Here is a 23,225-nt window from a genome sequence, read left to right as displayed (position 1 = left end):
AAAGACTGCCAGACAACATACTTTTATCAGCCTTTAATGGTAGAGACTGCCAGTTTTCTTTCTCCCTGAGACAGAAGGAAGTCCGCTATTTGAGGCACAGAAATTCGTGGTCGAGGAAATCCGCTGCTCTTGCACCATCTCCCAAATTGGCCCACTGATTGATAGACTGAAATAGAAGAGGGTCTTCTGGCACTGGTGATAGCCTTTGCCAGCTCGAAAACCCCTCGCTCTTAAGCCGAGATAGTCTGAATGCAGTTAGACTCAGAGCGGGAGGTTTTTGTGGAATCTTAGGGAATGGGGCTGCCTGAGAAGATCTACTCTCAGGAGTGTCTGGGAAGTCCACAAGCGAAGGTCATGACACTCTGTGAACCAATCCTTAAGCTGGCAAAAGGGGGCTATTAGTCATCCTTGTTCCTTCCAGCTGAGAATTTCCTGATCACTTCTCCCAGGATCTTGAAGGGAGGAAAGGCGTAAAGATCTAGGCCTTTCCAGTCCCAGAGGAGGGCATCTACTGCTATGTCCCGGATCTAAGAGACAGGGGAGCAATAGAAGAGAAACCTCTTTGTTCTGGACGTCGCAAAGAGGTCTACTAGGGACGTCCCATAACTCCACAGATGAAGCAAACACACTCTCGTGAAGGGTCCATTCTGTCGCGGCAGAAGTTGATGCTGCCCGACTGAGAAAGGTCTGCCGGATATTCTCTCATGCGATGAACCTTGTGAGCCAGGATCCCCTTTGCGCATGAGTCCAAAGCAGGATCTCTGCCCAAGTTGAACAGGAAGTGGAGCGAGTACCCCTGCTTCTGAGGTAGCTAATTGTGGTGCTGGACGAGATTCTGAACAACTCGGCCTGACACGATCCTCGAAGAATTGGAGGGCTGTGATGGACAGCTCTAATTCTTTGAGATTGATGTGCCAGGACACCTGTTCCCTCTCCAGCGTGCCTGACACTTCTTCCCCTCCTAGTGTTGCTCCCCCATCCTTCCCTGGACGCGCCGGAAAACACACAGGTGGGGCTCTGAAGACGAGAAACGCTCCTGCCAGTAACAAGGGCTCTGGCCACCACCTCAGGTGAGTCTTGACAGGCGGAAAAGATCTTCAAAGGTCTCTTCCAGGTCTCTTTGTTCATCCAGTTCTCCGCAGGAAAAACTGGAGACCTGAGATGAAGTCTTCCCAGAAACAAACTTCTCCCAGGAAATGGCTCAGCAAATCTCCTCCATTCCTCACTGGCATGTTTCCCTTCCCAGACGAAACTTTTTCCAAGCAATGTTGTTGACGTTCAGGGATGGATGCGCTGAAAAGCCACTGAATCATCTGAATCCCAGATAGACGATGGACTGAGTCGGGATCAGATGGGACTTTTCTTTGTTGACTAGAGAGTCCCAGGACCAGTAACCCAATGTCATTTAGGTCCTCCAGACACTGAGCAGGAACAAAGCCGAATGAGCCAATCGTCAGGTAAGCTAAACGCGGATCCCCGCCAAGTGAAGCCACCTCGCCACATTCTCATGATCACTGTGAATACCATGGAGCTGTGCTGAGACCAAAACAAAGAGCTCGAATTGGAAGACTCTTCCCCAGTACAAACCTCAGTACTGTCTTGACTGAGATGTATGGGGTGGGAAATAAGCATCTTGTAAGTCCAGAGAGACCATCCAATCTCCTGGTCTTAGAGCTCCGAGAACAGACTGTAACGTTTCCATCTTGAACTTCTTTGACAATGAAGCGTTTACCCCAGCTATTACGTCAGTGAGTCTCCACCCCTCCCGACTGTTTTCGGGACTAAGAACAATCCGGTTGTAGAACCCGGGAGAGGCTAGATCTGAACTGGCTCACAGCTCTTTGACATCTGCTCCAAAGGTCTAAAAGGATCTGTTGTTTTTCCCAATGGTAGGGGCGACAGATCCTGGGTGACGACAAAGGTGGCAGTAATCGAGAAAGGGGATCTTGGTAGCCTTTCTCTAGAACTTTGACGGGACAAGAGTCCGCTCTTCGCTCTCCAGGCTCCTGCAAATGAAAGTAGCCTGGCTCCCCACAGGTGTCTGGGAGGAGTTGATGATCACTTTTGCCCTGGGCTTGATGGAGCTGCTCCTCTGAAAACCTCTCCCTGGAGAGTTGATTTAGGAAGAAGCTCCTCCACTAAAGGGCTGTTTTCTTCTTGAGGAAAGAACTGACGAGCGTGAAGGACTGAAGGACGTCTGAGCTAATGGGCCAATAAGGTCGTTGCCTTCTCCTTAAGACTGGGCTTAAGATCTTTTGATTAAAAAGGCTGGGGAAGAGATGGCTGGAAACAAAGGGCAAACAATAATTCAGCCCCGCTGACGCAAGAAGCGTGAAACTGACTTGGAGGTGAAATTGCAGTACAAGGCCCTCTTCTTAAAAGACCTAGTACAAAAAAATGGAGGCCAGTTCCTCAGGAGCCATCCTGACGGCCTTATCCATGCACCAAAACACTGGATAGCTCCCCCAGGCTGGTCAGTACGGGGCTTCCCTAGCTTGAGATCTAAAGCTTTTAAGCACCAGTCTAAGAAGTTGAAAACTTCCAGAGCCGGAAGAGTCCTTCAGATGATGCATAGGTCTAGGACACAGCCCACGAAACCTTAGCAGTCGACAGTAGGGGACTTCTTCCCAAAGGCGACAAGGCTGGGCGAAGTCTCTTGAGACTAAGAAGAATCTGAGAACCGACGCCTCTGTCTCATACCACATGGCCCCTTTACGGTGAAAGCTTAGAAGAAGGAAGGGCAAAAGAAGTCTGCCTTAGTCTTCCGTTTCCTCCATCAGGCGTTACCCTTCTTGCAGAGGCCTTCTTCGTAGCCAGTGAAGAAGTCATCTTCACAAAAGCAACGTTCTCCTCGCTTTGGAAGAGGCAAGCTGCATAAGGAGGAGAGAGAGCGAGGGTTTAAAACTTATCATGAATAAGTCTCTTAAGAAGACCGGTTAACACTGTAGTGGGAAGGCGAGGAAGCAGAAGGTTGATCAAAACCCGCAGGCTCAGAATCGCCAGAGACCTCCTTCGCGAATGGGCGAACCGAGAATCACAACAGCTTTGGGAACGGCCTTGAGGTCCGTCGGAAGAGGATCTACTTTTCCCTGCAGGATCAGAATGCTCTGGAAGCGCCCCGGCGACTAAGCGCCTGGTGGCAAAGACGGGGCGCCCTGGCGGCGTCTGAAGAGCATCGATCGTGAGCCCAACCTAGCGTCATGCTGAGCGTCCTGCCGAGCGTCCTGTGCGGCAGCGTAGAGGCGCCCTGATGAGGCAGCTAATGAAAAGAGTCTGGATAGCTGCTTGCGGCGCCGTGATGATGGCGAATCGCGAAAAGGAACTTCGTGAGCTGTGAGGGACGACAGGCGAGAAGAAGCAGGAGATGGAGAGCGAAGAAAGAAAAAGGAGCAGGAGACGGACTTCCTGGACTTTAATGGGAGCCTCCAAGTCCTTGCGGACACGTGGTTCTGATTCTTCTGCCGAACCAGAGGCCAACTGATGCTGCATATCTCGTAAGATACTTGGAAGGAGAGGTCTCATATCCAGAGGAGAGGAGAGCCTCACGGGAAGAAGAGGGGCGAGGGGACGCCTTCTTTTCCTTACAGGAACAGAACTGGCTCTCACCTTAGGCGACTGGCGCTCGCAAGCGTCCTCCTCTGACGGCCGTCGTGTCCTCTTCTGTGTTGGGAGGCAAAATCCCGCGCAGGCGGAGAGAAAACTGGCGTGAAGCGTCGTCTCTAAACTCCTCTTCAGTGGGCGAGAGTATTGCGAGAATTCCAACCCCTGACGAGGAGGACGCCTCGGAGGACGAAAAGTCAGTAAAGGATACGCAGCTTTAAGCACGATCCTTGGCAGCCTGGGAAGTGACAACAGGAACTGCGGAAGGGACGTCAGATCGGTGGGAAGCCCCTACGTAACCCTCTTCGGCTTTCAAAAAACATGCCTTCTCCTGAGTCCTGGGAGTCTGACAGAGGTCCAGGCCTAAGGGAACTCCATTATGGGGCGATCTGACGCCCCCTCTAACGACACTAGGGGAACACTACACTGCACAGCACTTTCAGCGAAGACACTTTGTTTCTAGAGCACGGATGGTGTTCATGATCTCCGTCAGGCCAAACCCCCAGACACAACCTCAGGGCCCGAAGGCAAAAACCACAGGGACAGGTACAACAATGTCACATTGGGGTTATCAGGTGAAGAAATAGAACCCTGACTCTTACACACACTCCTGGAGGAAGACCTCCTGATCCTGTCACGCTCTAACTTACGAACATGGAATCATACAATTTCCAGCTCGCATCAGACAAAGGCTCACACTCTTTGCAGCGATCATTGATCAAACATACATGCCCCCTACACCTCATGCAAACCGAGTGAGGGTCTACCTGAAGCCCCGGTAGCCTCACCTTGCACTCACTCACACAACATACTGAAAGCTAGCAGAACTAGTACCAGACATCATCCAAGAGCAGTCAAAAGCAAAATCATAAACAGTCCAAAAAAGCGTATGCCAATCCACAATCCAAAGTCAAAACCAAAAGTCAATAGAATACTCAAGTGGAAAACTATGCAAGTTAACGAAACCAGAGACGGAGGTACTGTAAACAGATGTTAACAGTACGGCGACAGAGAAAATCTGAATAGAAAAAGAAATGAATGGTTCCGATTCCCGCCACCCAGCAGGCGGGAATGAGTACTAACCACCTGGCCACACTGCGTGTGCAAGTTTTTGAAATTCTGTCGGATTTCGGAGAAATACAGCTGTATATATATCTGACAGGTAAGTTTCATGAACAAAAAATAATTTACGGTGACATAAATGGCACGTTTCAAATTGGCAAGTGTGATTAGGCTTGTAATAATTTCCATAATTGGCTTTGCGTGCAACACCGCCAGGCTATCTGACCTCCTTAGTTTCAAGATAGCAGTATTCTTTGAGACTGGGTTCACAAAGCGGAGGATTCGACTGGGCAGGCGTGATTGAACCATAATAGCCCCCAGCATTTCTCTCACATGAATCTATGCACTATGGAGAATTGATCATTTGTGTTACTTAAGTAATTGCCTTAATTTACACTATGGAGGAATATTTGAATACTAATCACTGACTTGAATTAGGTTGGTTTCAAAAGAAGCAAGTCATGAGGGTGATTACAGGCTGCTCAGAGCATAGGGTGACTTAACAAAGACTGCATTTAGGAGGATGAAAATTGAGATTTGAAATGAAAAAACGAGAAGTTCTGGTGAGAGAAAAGGAGCTGGCTTATTGACTAATTGTGGTCGACGTACCTGGGGCCTGTAGATGTTTTGCGCTGAACATTTGAGGCTTGGCCGATCACCGTGTTTAGTTTTCACCAGCAAAAGGAAGGAAAATTTGCATGTGTGTCTCGAGTGCTGGTTCTGCGCGGAGTGCAGTGTCTCAGGAAAACCAGTGCACCCCTTCCAGATTGTTTGCTTCGGAGTGCAGGCCTAGGTCGATCTGCAAAAGTCAAACAGCCAGCAAAAGAGTTGAGAAAACTGGGTCTTATGATTAAGTACTTAGAGGTTAAGTTCTATCTATCTCATGGCCTGGATTCGTCTCCATCCCTAAAGGGCTTGCTGCTCCTACATATCGCATGATGGGGTGAAGGGGGCTGTTACTGTATTACCCCAGGTCAGCTGAGGTGGGGCTTTCCCTCACATGAGTTCAAACACACTGGGTTCACCTCGCCTGCCATGTTTTTTGGCCCAACAGTCAAATGAAAGGGTGAAATTATTCCCTTTGAATAAATTTATTCCTAGCTGCCTGACAAGGGATGAATGGAAATCTTAACAATATATATATATATATATATATATATATATATATATATATATATATATATATATATATATATATATATATATATATATATATATATATATATATATATATATATATATATATATATATATATATAGTAGTATATAATATCTATATATATATATATATATATATATATATATATATATATATATATCTAATATATATATATATATATATATATATATATTATATATATATATATATATATATATATATGTATATATATATATATATATATATATATATATATATATATATATATATATATATATATATAATCCATGTCTGAGTATTTTCATTCATTTATTTTTTCATTGATTTTTCAATTCATGCACTTGTATGTTTACCGTTTGAAGGCACTTGAATGCTGTTTGTTTGTTCAAGCGTTTTACAGTAGTTAAGGATGATAGTTCTAATCCGATAAATTCTTCCTTTCCATGGTGACGTGGAGGAAAACAGAGGTTTAGCCCAAGTTCTCTGTTCTCTCGTGGTCAGTCGATCCTAAGTCTGAACGCTAAAGAGGGTAAGCATAACCTCTGGTCCTCTGGAAGCAATATATCTGCTGGAGGGTAGCAGATGTCCCTGGATCGCTGTACCAGTGTTTTTGTAGTGTCTTCCTTTACTGGCCACCGCCTCCTGCTACAATATTTGTGAAGCTTTCTACATATTGATGCTGTCTCGCCAGCTTCATTATATTTCCTTCACTTATTACATGGATGTTTAGCTTCGAGGAGCAGCTGCTGTTTCATCGAGTGAACTGTTTCGCCTTTGTTCCTTACCTGGATGATTCTAGCATCAGTGTTAATGATTTTGCACTAAGTGTGTTATAACCTTGACTCACTACCTGGACGTTGATTACTTATCGATCATCAGATATGTTTCCTCGAGTACGTTGTGGCCCTTTACGAACTGAAATTTTATTTTTGTCATCTACGAAAGTTTCATCAGAGGGATTATATTGTCTGCCCTTACCTGACGGTTGTGTATCACACAACGAACACTGATGAGGAATATCAACTGTTAGAATTTAACGAAGATGTTCAGTTTCATCTTCCTATACCCACACTGCTGCTACTGCAACTCAGTCTACAAGATCTTATGAGGATTAAGTACCGGTATTAGTAACTGTCCTCCATTTAGAGCTGCTGCAGTATTCAATTGCTAAGGTATTTAGGTCTCGATGCAGTGACCTGATATTTATTTCTGCTGCGAGGTTCAAGAAAGGTCAGAAGTGAGACTGATTCTTTATTGTTCACGACAGGTACTTATAATGTGGGAAGCGGATGGAAAGGTGGCAGAACGCGGAAGCGACTGAAGCCCCCGGCAAGGTCCGTACAGAATTGTGTTTGTTGAAAGACATAAAAATGACATATACAGAGCATTACAGATATGTACAAGGCAGATATATATCGGCAAATAGGCTTGTAGAATGATACATATAAATGAGATACATAAATAAGTCTGAAACAATAGGCAAGTAACAAATACGACATAATTAATGTACAATGTAGAGTGAAACACAAACGGAGAGGCAGTTTGACGCCCTTACAATACTCCCACCCAAGACAATAATTATGCAAGGAGGCCCTGCGGCAACTGGAGTGGGCCTCTACTCGAGAACTGTGGGTGGGGTGTGGGCGCAACCTCTGGTTCTGTGCGGACTGTTTCCTGGGCTGTCCTCCTGGACCTCTTTTCGGCGTGGGGGCAGCTGTTCCTGTGGTGTTGCTGAGGGGGAACTCTGGGTCGCTTGCCTGTCTCCTCGCTGATTTCGGTGTCCAACAGGAAAGCTGGTTTTAGCCTGTCGACCGTTACCCAGTCCTCACGCCCGTGGATGTCTAGCAGGAATGCTTTAGGCGCCCGCCTGATGACTCTGTGGGGGCCCCTATAGGGCCTCGTTAAGGGCAGCCGATGAGTGTCCACCTGACGAAGACGTAGGCGCAGAAGTCTAAGGTGGGTGGGTTGTATCTGCTGGTCCTGTCAGTGAAGGTCCTATGGCAGGGAGCAAACTTCTGTGAGAGTTCCCTCAATCTCGGGAGGGGCGTATCTGCGCCCCCAGCTGATGGTAGGAAGAATTCTCCGGGCAAGACCAATGTTTCCCCATAGACTTTTTCAGCCAGGGAGGTGTTGCCATCTGCTTTAGGTGTGGTGCGAAGACACACGAGGACCCAGGGGAGCTGTGCATTCCAGTTCTCATTGGTGCAGCGTGCCATGAGAGCTGCCTTAAGAGAGCAGTGGGCTCTCTCGATCATGCCATTTGCTGCGGGGTTGTGCGCCATTTTTGCTGTGCAGCTTGTGCCCATCAGACGTGCCAGGGAGACCCAGAGTTCTGAGAGGAAGGCAGGGGCCCCTGTCTGTGGTGATGCTGTCCAGCACCGAAGCGGCTGATCCAGCTGAGAGAAGGGCCTCTGCATGACATTGTGGATGCCTCCTTCATGGGGGTTGCTTCAGGCCAACAGGTGGAGCGGTCTATAACCATCAGGGAGGTATCTTTGCTCTCCGGACTGCAGAAGAGGCCGACGAGCGTCGGCGATGGATATGGCGAATTGCACTGGCGTGGTTGAAATTCGCCAACTCGATTCTGTGTGGCGAGATGTTTTGCTCATCTGGCACGCTATGCAGTTCCTCGCCCAACAACATATGTCCTTGTTGATATTGTGCCAGACGAACTTGTTGGTCATAAGGCATGCCGTTGTGAGCCCTGAAGGATGGGAGAGACTGTGTATCACGTCAAACACCTGCTTTCTCCTCGAAGCTGGCACAAGGGGGCGAGGGCGGCCTGTGCTGGTGTCGCAGAGGAGCTTTGTTCTTGAGCTTTCCTAAGGGCACGTCTTCCCACTTCACTGCCATCAGTGACATTCTGTAGGCTGCCATCTCAGGGTCCACTGCTTGCTCCTTCGCCAGGTCTTTGTAGTTGATGCCAAGCTGGAGGGAGTTTATTTCTACTCTTGACAGGGCATCGGCTACTGGGTTTTTTCTCCCAGAGACGTATTTAATGGTGTAGCCGAATTCTGTGATGGCAGTAAAGTGCCGCTGCTGTCTTGCTGACCATGCATTTCCCTGCTTTGTGAAGGCATGTACCAGGTGTTTGTGGTCCGTCAGGATGGTGAATTTGGTGCCCTCCAGCAGGTGTACCCAAAGTGCCTTCTGTTGGACTGGTAGATGCCAGCAGTTCCCTGTCAAGCGCCAGCGGGTTTTGGCTGGTGAGAACTTGCCCGGCTGAAGAAGGCCAAGGGCTGAGGGGCGCCGTTCACCACCTGCTCCAGTACTGCACTGCAGGCGTGTTGCAGGCGTCCGTTGTTAACCTGAGGCGGCTGCAGGGTTGTGGTATGTCAAAGTGGCGAGGAGCTGCCTTCGTTTCGCTGAAATACCCTCTACTGTGGGCTTCCCAGGTTTGCCCTTTGGCTCCATTCAGGACTGATGTTAGTGGGTACATGATTTGAGCGACGTTGGGGATGAACCGTCTGTAGTAATTTATCATCCCCAGAAACTCCTGCAGGGCCTTGATGTTTTGGGGTTCTGGGAACTTCTCTATGGCCTTCACCTTAGATACTGTTGGACGTACTCCTACAGGTGAGATCTCGTGCCCAAGGAAATCTATTTTTTCCTTCCTGAAGATGCACTTGTCGAACCTCACCACTAGGCCACTCCCCTGTAGACATTTTAGGACTGCCCGGACATGTCAGGCAACCTGGAGAAGATCAGGATGTCATCGACATAGCAGATGCAGAAGGGCAGGTCTCCCAAAATGGTGTCCATCAGTTGCTGGAATGTGGCAACTGCGTTTCTGAGACCGAAGGTTGAAGAAGAATGTATAGGTCCCGAAGGGTGTTATTATGGCGGTCTTTGGGACGTCGTCGGGGTGTACTGGGACTTGGAAATATGATTTGAGCAAGTCCATTTTGGAGATGATCTTTGCCCCGTGGAGTGCACTTATCAGGTCCTACATGTTTGGGAGGGGGTAGTGGTCTGGTGTCGTCACTACGTTTAGGCGGCAGTAATCTCCGCATGGCCTCCACAAGCCATCCGCCTTCTTTACCATGTGGAGCTGTGATGCCCACGGGCTTGATGCTTTTTTGCAGACGCCCATTTGTTCCATCTCTGCTAAGGCCCGTTTGGCGGCTTGCAGCTTTTGTGTGGACAGGTGCCGGAACTTTGCATGAGTTCGTGGGTCTGTCGTGGTGATGTTATGGAATATGCTGTGCTTTGCTGAAGCCCCCGGTGACTGTCTTAGCTCCGGTTTAAAAATGTCTGGAAACTCCTGTGGAAGGGACGTGTAGCTGCTGGAGGCTGTGGAGCGAGCAGATGGCAGGTATCCCCGGTCCTTTGGCGAGCTGGCAGGAGTGGCAGGTTCCTGTGTCCAGTAGTCGTTCCCTTACCACGTCGACGAGAAGTCCGTGGTGTCCTAGGAAATCTGCACCCAGCAGCGGGAACTTAACATCTGCGATGACGAAGAGCCAGTGGTATCTGAGGCCCAGGATGGAGATGATCCATGTCGTTGTGCTGTGTGTGTGGATGGGTGTCCCGTTTGCTACGATGAGGGCGTTTGTTGAGTCAGGTTTCTTCTTAAGGTCTTCCTTCGTCGGCAGGAAGACAGATTGCATTGCCCCATGTCTACCAGCAGGCGGTGCTTGGAGATTTCATCTTTGATGAAAAAACCTGCTGATCGGGGGGAGATCAGTTTCGTGGCCACTGCTGTTACTTGTGGCTGCTGACGTCGTTTTTTGGAAAGGAACAAGGTTGTTTGCAGTATTCTGCTTTGGCGCCGAATTTCTTGTGGTAGAAACACCACATCGCAAATGATTTCCCTCTGTTCTCTTTCAGTTTCTTTTTGAAGACGACATTGATCTCTCTGTCGTCGTTGTTGTTGCTCTCCGTCAGGCTGCAGGCTTCCAGGGCGGCGGCTGCAAGGGTGGCAGCATGTTCTGAGGCCTTGGTGGCCTCATTGCCTTCTGGGTGACATCATTGTGTCCCCGGTGTCAAGGGCGTCAAGCGTCCCTTATCTGCTCCCTTACTTCCTGCGGGAGGCGTCAAAGGCGTTCTCGTCTTGGCCTGGTAATGTTATGAGCCCCTGCAGTTCATCCCAGGCCTCTCTGGGTGATGCTTCTCCGAGGGGCTAGGATGCCAGGTCGAGTGTGCGCTGTGCTCTTTCCGTCACGGGCATTGAGTAGCTCTTGATCAGATTACCTTTTAATGCCGCGTACGTGACATCATCTGCATGCACGTAGAGCCAAGGGGAGATCCTGTTGAACACCTCTACCGGGAGCGCTGCCATGGTGATGTCGGATTTGCTTCCATCATCAGAAGTGAGACTGATTCTTTATTGTTCACGACAGGTACTTATAATGCGGAAACCAGATGGAAAGGTAGTGGGCGACCTGCAGCCCCCCGCTATGTCCGTACAGAATTGTGTTTACTGAAAGACATAAAATGACATATACAGAGCATTACAGAACATGTAGAAGGCAGATATATATATCAGCGAATAGGCCGTAGAATGATACATATAATGAGATACATAAAGCATCTGAAACAATAACAAGTGACAAGTACGGCATGATTAATGTACAAATGTAGAGCGAAATACAAGGAACAGAGAGGCGGTTTGATGCCCTTACACTGCCGTCTGATTCAGTTAATGGTCTTTATTGTAAATAAATGTTTATACTTTTCTTCTGAGTATCATACTCCTTCACTGTCCCTTCACAGTTGTTTTAAGAATGTTCTTTATAAGCTCTTGTGCTGATTATTGAGTACTTAATTTGAGTCTTCGTTTTCTTTATGAAACGAATTCAGGCAAAGCTAGAAACTGCCTGCTTTAGTGTAAAGAGCTAAAAGGTTAAGCCGTGACAATATAATAAAATATATATAATATATATACATACACCAGCCTGGTCTTATATATCTACTTCATATGTAAAAAACTCTTAATATTACCCTAGGGAAAATACAGTACAGTATACATATAGATCTGATAGGTTAATTTGTATATATAATATATATACGTGCATACATTTATATATATAAATATATAATTTATATTTATATATCTATCCATCCCTCAAATACTGTATATATGTATACTTTAATGTATTATTTAACCTTGAAATATCAGGCTTGTAATTACAGTAAATTACAAAGGTGTGGTGGTGAAATAGCAAAATTTTGATGATGGGTATGCTGTAGTTCATGCTAGGCCAGCCCAAACCCTATTGAAAACTTGTACTACTTAGCCACATAGTTCCTCATTGGACAGGTGGGTACTGTTCTCAGTTAGCACTCAGCTGGCTCCGCGCTAGATTCTCCGACCGGCCAATAAAGAATTAGAGGAATTTATTTCTGATGATAGAAATTCATTTATCGCTATAGTGTGGTTCGAATTCCACAATAAGCTGTAGGTCCCGTTGCTGGTAACCAATTGGTTCTTAGCCTAGTAAAATAAATCTAATCCTTCGGGCCAGCCCTAGGAGAACTGTTAATGAGCTCAGTGGTCTGGTTAAACTAAGGTATACTTACTTTACTTAAAGGACATGACCAGTCAATACAGCCTATAAATCCAAATAAACAAGGACAATATAGCACTGTAGCATACAAAGTCCAATAGAGTTTTATTTCTCTGGAACACACCCATAAAAACATTGCGCAGCACTTGACCAAGGTCATGTATTATTCCAGACATCAAAAATACTGGTACCCAAATACTTAAACCATACAAACAGTAAAGGAATGCACAGAGGTCTATAAATTATGGTAGTACACTGCATGTATTAAACAGTACCCAATACTGTATAAAGTAACAACAAATTTTTAAAAGTAGTTTAGTGTTCCTAGACCAGATTGGAGATATTTTCTTGGCAGATCTAAGCCGGCTGTCCGCACTAAGCTAGGCTATGGCAGTTGACGTTTTTCTAAAGAACTTTACTTGCTGAACAAGAATTTAAAGCAATATTTTGTCACTCAGCTGTAATTAAACTGTAAATTATCTTAGAACTGGTGTGGTAAAACCCTTTCGAGAATAGCTAACAGTAAGGGGGACCGTTAAATTCGGGGTTTTTGGTGGGGTAAATAACTTGGGAAAAGGTTTGGGTACCTTATTTTTGTATTTCCTGTTATATATGCCATTTGGAACACGAAAAACAAGCGTAAAATGAAGGGCGAATAAATGGATAGTGGGAGCCGTTCCAAAGGCACTTTTCGTTCATTACTATTACTACTGATTCTAAGCCTTAACCTGCATGCGCTTAGCCGGTTCTGAGTCAGCAGCTGGGTTTTTCTGCACTTAGCGAGAGCTGCGAAAGACTGGCAATTGACGTTTTCCCAAGTTATTTTGCCAACAAGAATTTAAAGTAATTACCTCTTGCCAGAATATACGAGCTTGCCAGGAACCTTTAAAAATGCAGATAAGGCGTGCAGCACTGTTCTGCCACGGCAACCTATAGAGGCCACCTAAGTTGAAAGCAGAAATGGTAATGTTTTGTTTCCCGTTTACGAAAGCTTCGAATAGTGTGCAGTGGAGCTAGACTATGGCAACTGACGTTTTTCTATGTTATTTTACTTGTTTTACAAAAGTTTAAGGTAATATTTTGCCGGTTGGCTGCTGCTAAACTGTAATTTACCGACAAAATATTATTTCAAATTCTTGTTCAGCAGGTAAAATAACATAGGAAAACGTCAATTGCCATAGGCTAACTCACCGTGGACAGCCGGCTTAGAATTACCATCTTCCTTACTCTGGGTGCAGGGCTAGTGAAATTAGAGGTTAACCCTCAACTAACCTAACCTCATCTAGTGGGGTGTCTTACCTGAGAATAGTGGGTTTTGGCCACCTTAAACCCCCCTCCCACCTAACCTTACCTGGATGAGTCATCTTACCTGACCAAAGAGGGTTTTGCCCACTCCTCCCCACCTAACCTAACCTAGGGCAACATAGCTCAAAAGTGCGATACAAGGTTCCAAACTTTACCTAACCTAACACAGAGTACCAGGTCTTCATTAACAAGTCAACCTGACCTAGGACACCAAAAATAAAATGGGCCTGTCCGCCTTCAAGCCCAAGTTATTTCATATCCTCTTCAACCACCGTTATGGCCGGCCCAAGAGCATGAGGACATGCTGACATAAGGCTACCATTATTGTTAGGACAAAGGGCATGGTGTTGTATTGTATACACTAAACATTTCTGAAGAAAATTAACGTCAGCCATTACATTCACAGCACTTTAAACCGATATGGCAGTAAAGCTAGGCCTCTACTGTATGTTTGTATTGTAACCGGCCATGATAACACTTGGGATGTAGGCCTGAAGTTTACCATACACTGTTCATGATACTTGTGTCCTTCCAACACTTTAAGACATAGGCTACCAACAAATCCATACACTTAAAAAACTGCAATGAAGTAACTTTAATAATTAAAATATTATTTGAAAAGTGTTAAAAATCTCCAGTAATGCATCGTCATTCACGTTATTCAAAGATGTTAAGGCTTAGGCCTACAACTAAGTAGGCTAAAGATACAATTCTACTTGACGACATCTAGCAAACAAAATAGTAAATATTTTTCTTCCCTCGAAAACGTTTCATGAAACATTTTCGGGGATAAATCAATGTCGTAAAAAAAATTATAAACGGGCAGCATCTGACTTATGCCTATGAAATTGCCGGGCTCAAGAAGCAAGTAAACAAATTACATTTACTTCCTGGGTTACTTATAATAATATTTGAATTATATTGGTAATGCATCGTACGACACTAGAAAAAAAAAAAAACTTTTCCTTACATGAAAATAACGGCAAATGATCGTTTGTTTGATGTGTGACTTTTGGTTTTATCTTTGAGAAAACTATCTGCAGCCCATGGGCTACTGAGTTGCTATTCATCATTAAACTTATCACATGATAATTGTGCATATTTACTTTGTCATTAGATCCATACCGGTTTTCTGTAGTCAGTGTAGGTTTTAAGCTATAGTTTTTTTGCTGTTATATCGTAGAAATCTGTTTCGATGAAAAATCTTGGTAAAACACACTTCTACACCTGCGGAAGTAAATTCTCTTGGCGTTGACGTCAGGTATAGAGTTACCAAATATCCCATTTTTAATCTGTCCATCTTTTAATCGCGTGGGACAAATCACAATTTTTTGTTTGCCTTTGATATATTATTCAGTTGTACTGTCCCTTATTTCCGTATTTCACTTTCATAGAACAAAACTGGGGAGTGTAATCACTGTAATGACGCCCGGGGAGGAGTTACCAAATGCCACATTTTTTATCTTTGTTTTAATCGTACGGGACAAATTGCAATTTTTTTTACCTTAAATATATTAATCAGTTATACTTTGGCTTATTTCCGCATTTCCCTTCTATAAAACAGGGATGGGGAGGCACATTAGACACGATAATCCCCATCAACGGCACACGAGATAGTTATCAATGGCATGGAACTCGTAATGTTTCAGCGTTGGATTTTCTTATTGCCTCCACATTGGTCTTTACGTGTTGGTTGCTCCTTAGTGCATTATCGGTGATTACCTATCAGATTAATTAGTGCATAAACTTTACAAACTAATGCTAATACTTTGTGGGGACCGATGAATGTCCATAAGGTCGAAAGCAGTGATTTTGAGAAAAACGTCTGTATCTGACTATGTGGGCTCGGAAACACTTTGGTTGGGCTTTTTATCGGGTAAGTGATTTTAATTTTGAAGAGGGCTAGATTTTTTGTAATAATTTGAATGTGATTTTTATGACTTTGCCTGGGAAATGATGTTGCATTTGGTTGGTTAGGAATGAACGTTGTATTTGGTTGGGTAGGAATAAACGTTGTATCTCACTGTGTAGAATTTGAAAATGAAGACTATGTGGGGCAAAAATTGACTTTAGATGTGAAATAGGGGTTTCGTGGCAGGTTTTGATTAGATTTTGATGAATGTATTTACTTCTAAATGAAAATCACTCCTTAAACCATAACCATACTTCAGAATCTAACGATGATGGTAATCACGTGGGAAACCATAGTAGTCTTAGGCTTAGTTTTCTTTGGGAGGTATAGGCAAAAGGGAACATCGAATAACCAAGGTGTATACAATATATAAGTATTGCTTCTTTATGATTTATAGCGCCTTAGATCGGGTTAGGTGATGGGGCCCATTATTCCCTAACCCCCTCAGTCTGGTAGGATTTGATACCCTAGGCTACGTTAGGTTAGGATGCAATCCATCTGGTAGGTCAGGATAGGGTTGGAGAAATCGGGGTGGGGGGGGAGGTTTCGTCCAGCAGGGCACAGTCCCCTTGGTTAAGTGGAATCCTGCATCTCAAGTTGGTTAAGGAACGTTAGGTTTGTAATTAGTTTCTGTATTCCAGATACAAAAGCATTGCTTGCCTACTGTAGACTCCTGTTATCCAATAAACGCATTATTTGTACAATTTGATTATAGGTGTAAAAGTAACATATACAAAACATGGTTAATATATATGATGCTCAACTTTTCTGCCAATAAAGGATTCATTGCCACTAAGGGTCGAATGATTGGTTATTTTCACATGATTTTTGCTTATTGAGTGTGGGGTTAAGTTACATAGGCCTATTTACCAGTCAAACTACTGTACAAATATTTCCCATCATTTTCCTAGTTCCTTGGTTTTTTTTTAAGCATTCCTAAATTTAGGAGACATTATTTTGGAAGTCTTGGGCATTTGTAGTGCTTGCATGGCGTATTTGTAACTAGGCCACTTTTGCGCACACGCACGTGTATGTGTGTGTGTGTGTGTGTAATAGACAACTTCTTAATCAGTAAAAACTAAAGTCAGTTACTGGGATTGAGACAAGAGGAAGAAAATTGTGCCTTTTAGCCATACATCATGAACTTGAGGTAAGTGATATGCTTATGGGGGGAAGAGATGTTGCCCCCTTGCCAATGAGGACCTGGTGTACAAGATCAAGTTGGGATGTATTCTTGTATTTCAGTTTATAATTTATGATGGCATAGCTTAGGGTAGGATAAAGATCTATAGGAGCTCAAACCCTTCACCTCAGTCAGGTGAGTAACACTGAATGACTTATGGGCTCTAGGTCAGGTTCACTGGGGGTCCAGGGCACATGAAGCTGACCAGGTAGGACCTGCTGCCCTAGGTTAGGTTAGGCTGGGATGAATCATTGTAAATTTTTTTTATAGGAGAGCTCTCGCAAGTATGTTTGATTACAGACCATAGCTTCATCTGCAGAATTTATTTTGTACATTACTTTTCTATTTTTATGATTACTTCTTTCTCTGTGGTTCATATGGGCAGAACAAGAGACATGTTAATGTTTCATTGATAGTGGGATACAGTACTCACATGTCATGAGAATACTTTACTTGTACAGAACCTCACAGGGAAGAATATTTGGATAGAGGTCCTTGAAGAAAACATAGCCTGGGGCACTAGCAGCGAAAAAAGGGAAAAAACCAGAGGGCAGCAGCGGTTGTGTTTAAGATATATGTGGAGTTCCAGAGTTTTTACCCTGCTTGGAGGGTTATGATCATAACGGAGGTGAACATTTGAGTGGATTAAGGGGACTAGTCAAGGTTTTTTTTTTTTATCTCTGTCTGGAAGTAAGGTGGTAACCCATGACGCAGCGTAGGGAATGCTGGGTCACCTTTGCTTTTTACTCCTGTGATGGAATGTATAATAAAAATAAGTGGTTAGGTGAAAGAGGAGGTTTAAGATGGAGTAATACTGGAAACCTGATAGACTTGGAATTTGCAGATGATTCCATATTGATCAACATATCACCAAAGACTTCATAATTCTTGCTTCATAGAATGCATCACATATCCAGAGACATGGGAAATATGATAAATGAGAAAAAAAGACAAATAATGAGGCCAGTGTATGCACAGGGGATTAAATAAACTAGCTAGAAACAGGATCTATGAGGTTTCATCCATCAAACATGGAAAATGATATCCAGTTCAGGTTCTGTTAAGACGAAATTTAGTGAAAAACTAAAAATGTGAAACTATGACAATTAAATTATATATATCTTGTAGAGATTAATTTATCTTACTATACCCTAGCTCGTGTTTGCTATGTGAAATTATATATATTACATTTATATATATAATAAATACATATATTAAATATATGTATGTATACATGTGTGTATGTATTTTACATACATATTTATATACATATATATATATATATTATATATATATATATATATATATATATATATATATATATATATATATATATATATATACACATTTATTATTACAGACATTTAGAGTTGGGGGCGATTTAGATTTTCAGATTCTAAGGGATCTGGCTTGCTTCATAGGCCTCCGCCTTCAACCCTAGATAAAATTTTTTTCCGAATTTTTATAACGCAAACCAGAAAAGCACGCCTTTACATAGCCTAAACAGTACGTAAATATACATCGTGTACACAACACGTAATTTTACATCGTCTACTTAACACGCAACTTATTCACCGTACCTTCATTATAAAATCGCGCACGAAAACCAGCCAGTCAACAGACACCTTCCCCAACAAGTATAAAATGCCAAATGATTGGTAGAGTAATGAGTATTTCGTTCGTTACGAGTAGTAGGTGACTGTTTGTGGCGCCGTGAATGCTCAGCTTCATCGTTGCCAATGTTTTGTATTGGAGAAGTCGTTCGTCTGGTCATTTTCTGTTATCAGGGGTTTTCGTCGTCGCTGAACGCTGATAGGGAATTTCCATTATTAGTATTAACGTAGTCTGGATAAGTGATTAAGATGCCTGGTTTCCATCAAGAGGAGAGAAATTGTATCGACACTGGAATGGCTGACGGAATAATATTTATTAGTAAGCGAATTGATATTTGTAGTAATTTGGAGATTAGTTCAAATAATGTATGTACATACATACATACACATATCAGTTACTACACATATCGGTTACTACTCTTGCTAGGTTTCAATAAGACGTGATTGTTTAGATTCCAGATTCTTTAATTTCCTATAAGCTTTCAAAGACATAGTACTCTTCATCAGGTACCGATGAGTGATGCTTGCAAACAGACAAAAGAAGGCCTAAGAAAATATATGTACATTTCGAGGTCGCCCTGTTCCTTAGGGGGGGACACCTGGGGTAGTGCCATCAGTGCATCTCACACGGTGCACTGTAGGCATTGCCGAAGGTTCTTTGCGGCGTCCCCTCGGCCCCTACCTGCAACCCCTTCCATTCCTTGTATTAAACCTTCGTTCATAATCTCTCTTCCGTCTCACTTTCCACCCTCTCCTAACGATTGTTTTTACATTATTTTCAGCTGAATGACCTCATAGGTCCCGGCGCTTGGCCTCTGGCCCAAATTTGATATTCCATTCCAAACGGGGGACACTGGAAATGCAGAGAACTTTCATGAAGTGTTACATATTATCCAAAGAAAGCGAGTGACCCATCTGCTTGAAGGATGGATTCCAAATCATGGTGATTCGGGGAAGCGGCGCTACAAGGCCACGCGAAAGCTGGTAGGATTTGCTCCTTAAGCTCAGTGGAAAATGGATGAAATAATACCATGTAACGGAGGGAATGGTTTCTGCACAGTTTTTGGGAACATTGGTTTTAGATACCAGGCAATAATTGTAGTCACTGCTTAGACGAACTGAACCATATCGAGGAAAGAAAAAACTTTAACTGAACCATATCCAAGAGGAAAAACTGTCTTTAACTGAATCATATCGAGAAAAAAAACTTTAACTGCACCATATCGAGAAGAAACTATCTTTAACTGAATATATTGAGAAAAAAAAACTGAAAAGACACAAACTGTCTTTACTGAACCAAATCAAGAAGAAAAAACTGCCTTTAACTAAACCATATTGCAAAGAGACAAACTCTCTGCAATTGAACCATATCGAGAAGAAAAAAGTTTTAACCGAACCATATCGAGAAGAAAAAACTATAACTGAACCATATCGAAAAAAAAAACTAACTGAACCATATCGGGAAAAAAAAAACTGCCTAACTGAACCATATCGAGAAGAAAACTCTGTTTTAACCGAACCATCTCGAGAAGAAAAAACTGTCAAACTGAACCATATCGAGAAAAAAAACTGTCTAACCGAACCATATCGAGAAGAAAAAAACTGTAACTAAACCGTATCGAGAAGAAGAAAAACTGTCTTTAACTGAACCATGTCGAGAAGAAAAGAAGAGCTGCCTTTCAACTGAACAGTATCGAGGAGAAAAAAACTGTTACTGAAACATCGAGGACAAAAAACTGCCTTTAACTGAATATATCGAGAAGACAAATTGCCTTAACTGAACCCATTAAAGAAAAAAACTGTCTTTAACTGAACTTTGTAGAAAAATCTGTCTTAAACTGAAGGATCATAACGAGAAGAAAAAGCAGCCTTTAACTGAACCATATCGAGAAGAAAAAACTATCTTTAACTGAACCTTATCGAGCAGAAAAAAACTGTCTTTAACTGAATATATCGAGAAGACAAACTGCCTTAATTAAACCATTTAAAGAAAAAACCTCTCTAACAGAACATTATTGAGAAGAAAAAACTGTCTTTAACTGAACCATACCGAGAAGAAAAAACAGCTTTCAATTGAATCTTACCGAGAAGAATAACAAAATAATTAGGGCAATATAAATATAATAACCATTATCCTATACAGCGCTAGCCCAGCACATAAAACGGGCATCATCTTACGTAATTTGCATATTTACATCGCGCCGTTAATAACCGGTTATTGAGGTCTTTGATGCCTCTAATCACATCCACTCGAGTTTATTGGGAAAATGGGACGCCACTTAGCGAGCGAACGTCTTTAATCGTTACCTTATACGGTACGAAAATTGTCCTTAACTTTTTCAGTGGTCGTTGATAGCTTCAGAGTTGACTGAATATGCGTTCTTCTTGGTACTACCGGGATTTTTATTTTGAAAGTACCAACGGTATTACTTTCGGGCGCGCACGCGCAGATATATATATATATATATATATATATATATATATATATATATATATATATATATATATATACATTATATACATATGTATATATATTATACCTACACATATATTATATATATATATATGTATATAAGTATCTATATATACATATATATATATGTATATAAGTATCTATATATACAGTATACATTATATACATATGTATATATATTATACCTACACATATTATATATATATATATATATATATATATATATATATATATATATATATATATATATATATGTATATAAGTATCTATATATACAGTATATCTATCTATCTATATGTTTCTCTATATCTCTATCTACCTATATATATCTCTCTATATCTATCCATATCTACCTAACGTATATATACATATGTATATATGTATATATACATTTATATATATAGGTATCCATTTATAGAGAGAGAGAATATTAACAGTCAATATGGAATCCATATTTTCAAATGATGCAATTCCTGCTTTGCTTCCTATGCTCTCCAAACTTCTCTGTCCGTCGCTGTCATATTATACTCTCGGTGCCTTCAGCCCACTTTCCCTTTCTGGGAGGAGAAATGAAATTACGACCAAAATTCCATTTCGCGGTCCCGGAAAAGTCAAAATTCCATTTTGGGAACTGCACAAAGCTCGTCTCACTTCATCATTAAATTTCACGCCTTTCTAATTTCTCTGATGAATAAGTCAAAGAAGGATTAGACTCTTCCATTTGTCACGGAAATGAGATAGCATATATATATATATATATATATATATATATATATATATATATATATATATATATATATATATATATATATATATATATATATATATTAAACAGTTTGTGTTTTGTATGGGCACATGGGCCAGTCAGTATACTGTATGAGAATTTCTTTGCAGATATTTAGGTATACAAATCTCGATATAATTTTTGAATGAATATATAACAAAATAATTTTGGAATGAAAATATAACAAAACTTTGCGAATATTTTGAAATTCTCTCTTCACACGAAAACAGATTTCTTAAAATCTCACGTGATTTCTGAGGAAGGAGGTTTTCTTGGCGCAATTTCTTGTGCATTTTCAATGTTTTATTTTTGTGAATTTTTTTTATGATATTCCCTTCCCAAATCTTGCTTCTAGACTTCTGCTGTAATCTTGTGAGAAGTTCTGGTTTGATGCATATATATATATATATATATATATATATATATATATATATATATATATATATATATATATATATATATATAATATATATATATATTTTAAATATATATTTCAGTCACTCCATTGTTGGACTTTTTGTATATATATATATATATATATATATATATATATATATATATACATATATATATATATATATATATATATATATATATATATATATATATATATATATATATATATATATAATATATATAATTTAGTAATCTCATTATGCTATAAGAAGTAGTTATTAATCTGCCTAAGCTTCGGTATTTAGATGCACGAAAGCTAAACTGAATCATTTTTCTTTAGTCTTCACTTTTTGTCGCGATGTCTGTAGCCCTTGTGTTTCCGGAAGGCAAGTCCTGCTTACTTCATGATGAATCCCCCACATATTCTTCCTCTTCCTTTCTTTTCGTTTTTCCATAATGCGAGATCACTTTCTAGTTTTCTGTAAAAGAAAACTGTTGTGTCGGCTTTGTCTATCCGTCCGCACTTTTTCTGTCCGCACTTTTTTCTGTCCGCACTTTCTTTTGTCCGCACTTTTTTCTGTCCGCACTTTTTTCTGTCCGCACTTTTTCTGTTCGCGCTTTTCCTGTCCGCCCTCAGATCTTAAAAACTACTGAGACTGGAGGGCTGCAAATTGGTATGTTGATCACCCACCCTCCAATTATCAAACATACCAAATTGCAGCCATCTACCCTCAGTAGTTTTTATTTTATTTAAGGTTAAAGTTAGCCATAATCCTGCTTCGGGCAACTATATAGGACAGGCTACCGTCCCGCCCGTGGTTCACAGTTTCGTGGGCCGCGGCTCATACAGAAAGATAGATCTATTTTCGGTGGCCTTGATTATACGCTCTACAGAAAACTCGATTCCGTCTTAGTTTCGGCGCATTTTCTGCTTGTTATCCTTTTACTACACCTCCATTCCCGCTCCTTTCTTCCTTCTTGGTATCCTACCTATCTAGAACTGCCAAGTGAAACTGTGGGGTTTTCTCTCGGTTCCACCTGTAGATCGTTATTTGTACTTCATCTCCGTTATTATCTGGTGCTCTTTACCTTGCTGTCCAAACATTCGAACCCCCTCTTTTAACTGAGCTAATCGCTGAATTACATCAAGTGCCCCGGTGCAGGTGCTTGGCTTCAGAGCCTAAATTTCATAAAATCAATCAATTTTGAAGAAAACACCACATGCCATCTGC

At 42.0% G+C, this 23,225-nt stretch overlaps 2 protein-coding genes across 2 annotated transcripts in view; one reads left to right on the top strand and one right to left on the bottom strand.

The window, feature by feature from the left end:
- Positions 1–8,126: 8,126 nt before the first annotated feature.
- Positions 8,127–10,428, bottom strand: LOC136837569 (uncharacterized). Its single transcript, XM_067102446.1, has 5 exons — positions 10,204–10,428; positions 9,864–10,085; positions 9,243–9,476; positions 8,561–9,097; positions 8,127–8,405 (listed from the first exon to the last, which is right to left on the bottom strand). The coding sequence occupies exons 1-5, from the start codon at positions 10,426–10,428 to the stop codon at positions 8,127–8,129; spliced, it is 1,497 nt and encodes a 498-aa protein (XP_066958547.1).
- A 4,793-nt stretch (positions 10,429–15,221) lies between these two features.
- LOC136837473 (acylphosphatase-2-like) overlaps positions 15,222–23,225 on the top strand; it is a 275,757-nt gene continuing 267,753 nt past the window's right edge. The window contains exon 1 of the mRNA XM_067102262.1: positions 15,222–15,508. Within this exon, the coding sequence (XP_066958363.1) occupies positions 15,418–15,508 (91 nt within the window). The 5' untranslated portion in view covers positions 15,222–15,417. The remainder of the gene's footprint in view (positions 15,509–23,225) is intronic.

The sequence above is a fragment of the Macrobrachium rosenbergii genome, chromosome 59, assembly GCF_040412425.1.
Source record: "Macrobrachium rosenbergii isolate ZJJX-2024 chromosome 59, ASM4041242v1, whole genome shotgun sequence".
NCBI lineage: Eukaryota > Metazoa > Arthropoda > Malacostraca > Decapoda > Palaemonidae > Macrobrachium > Macrobrachium rosenbergii.
This window is presented reverse-complemented; position numbering and strand designations above follow the sequence as displayed.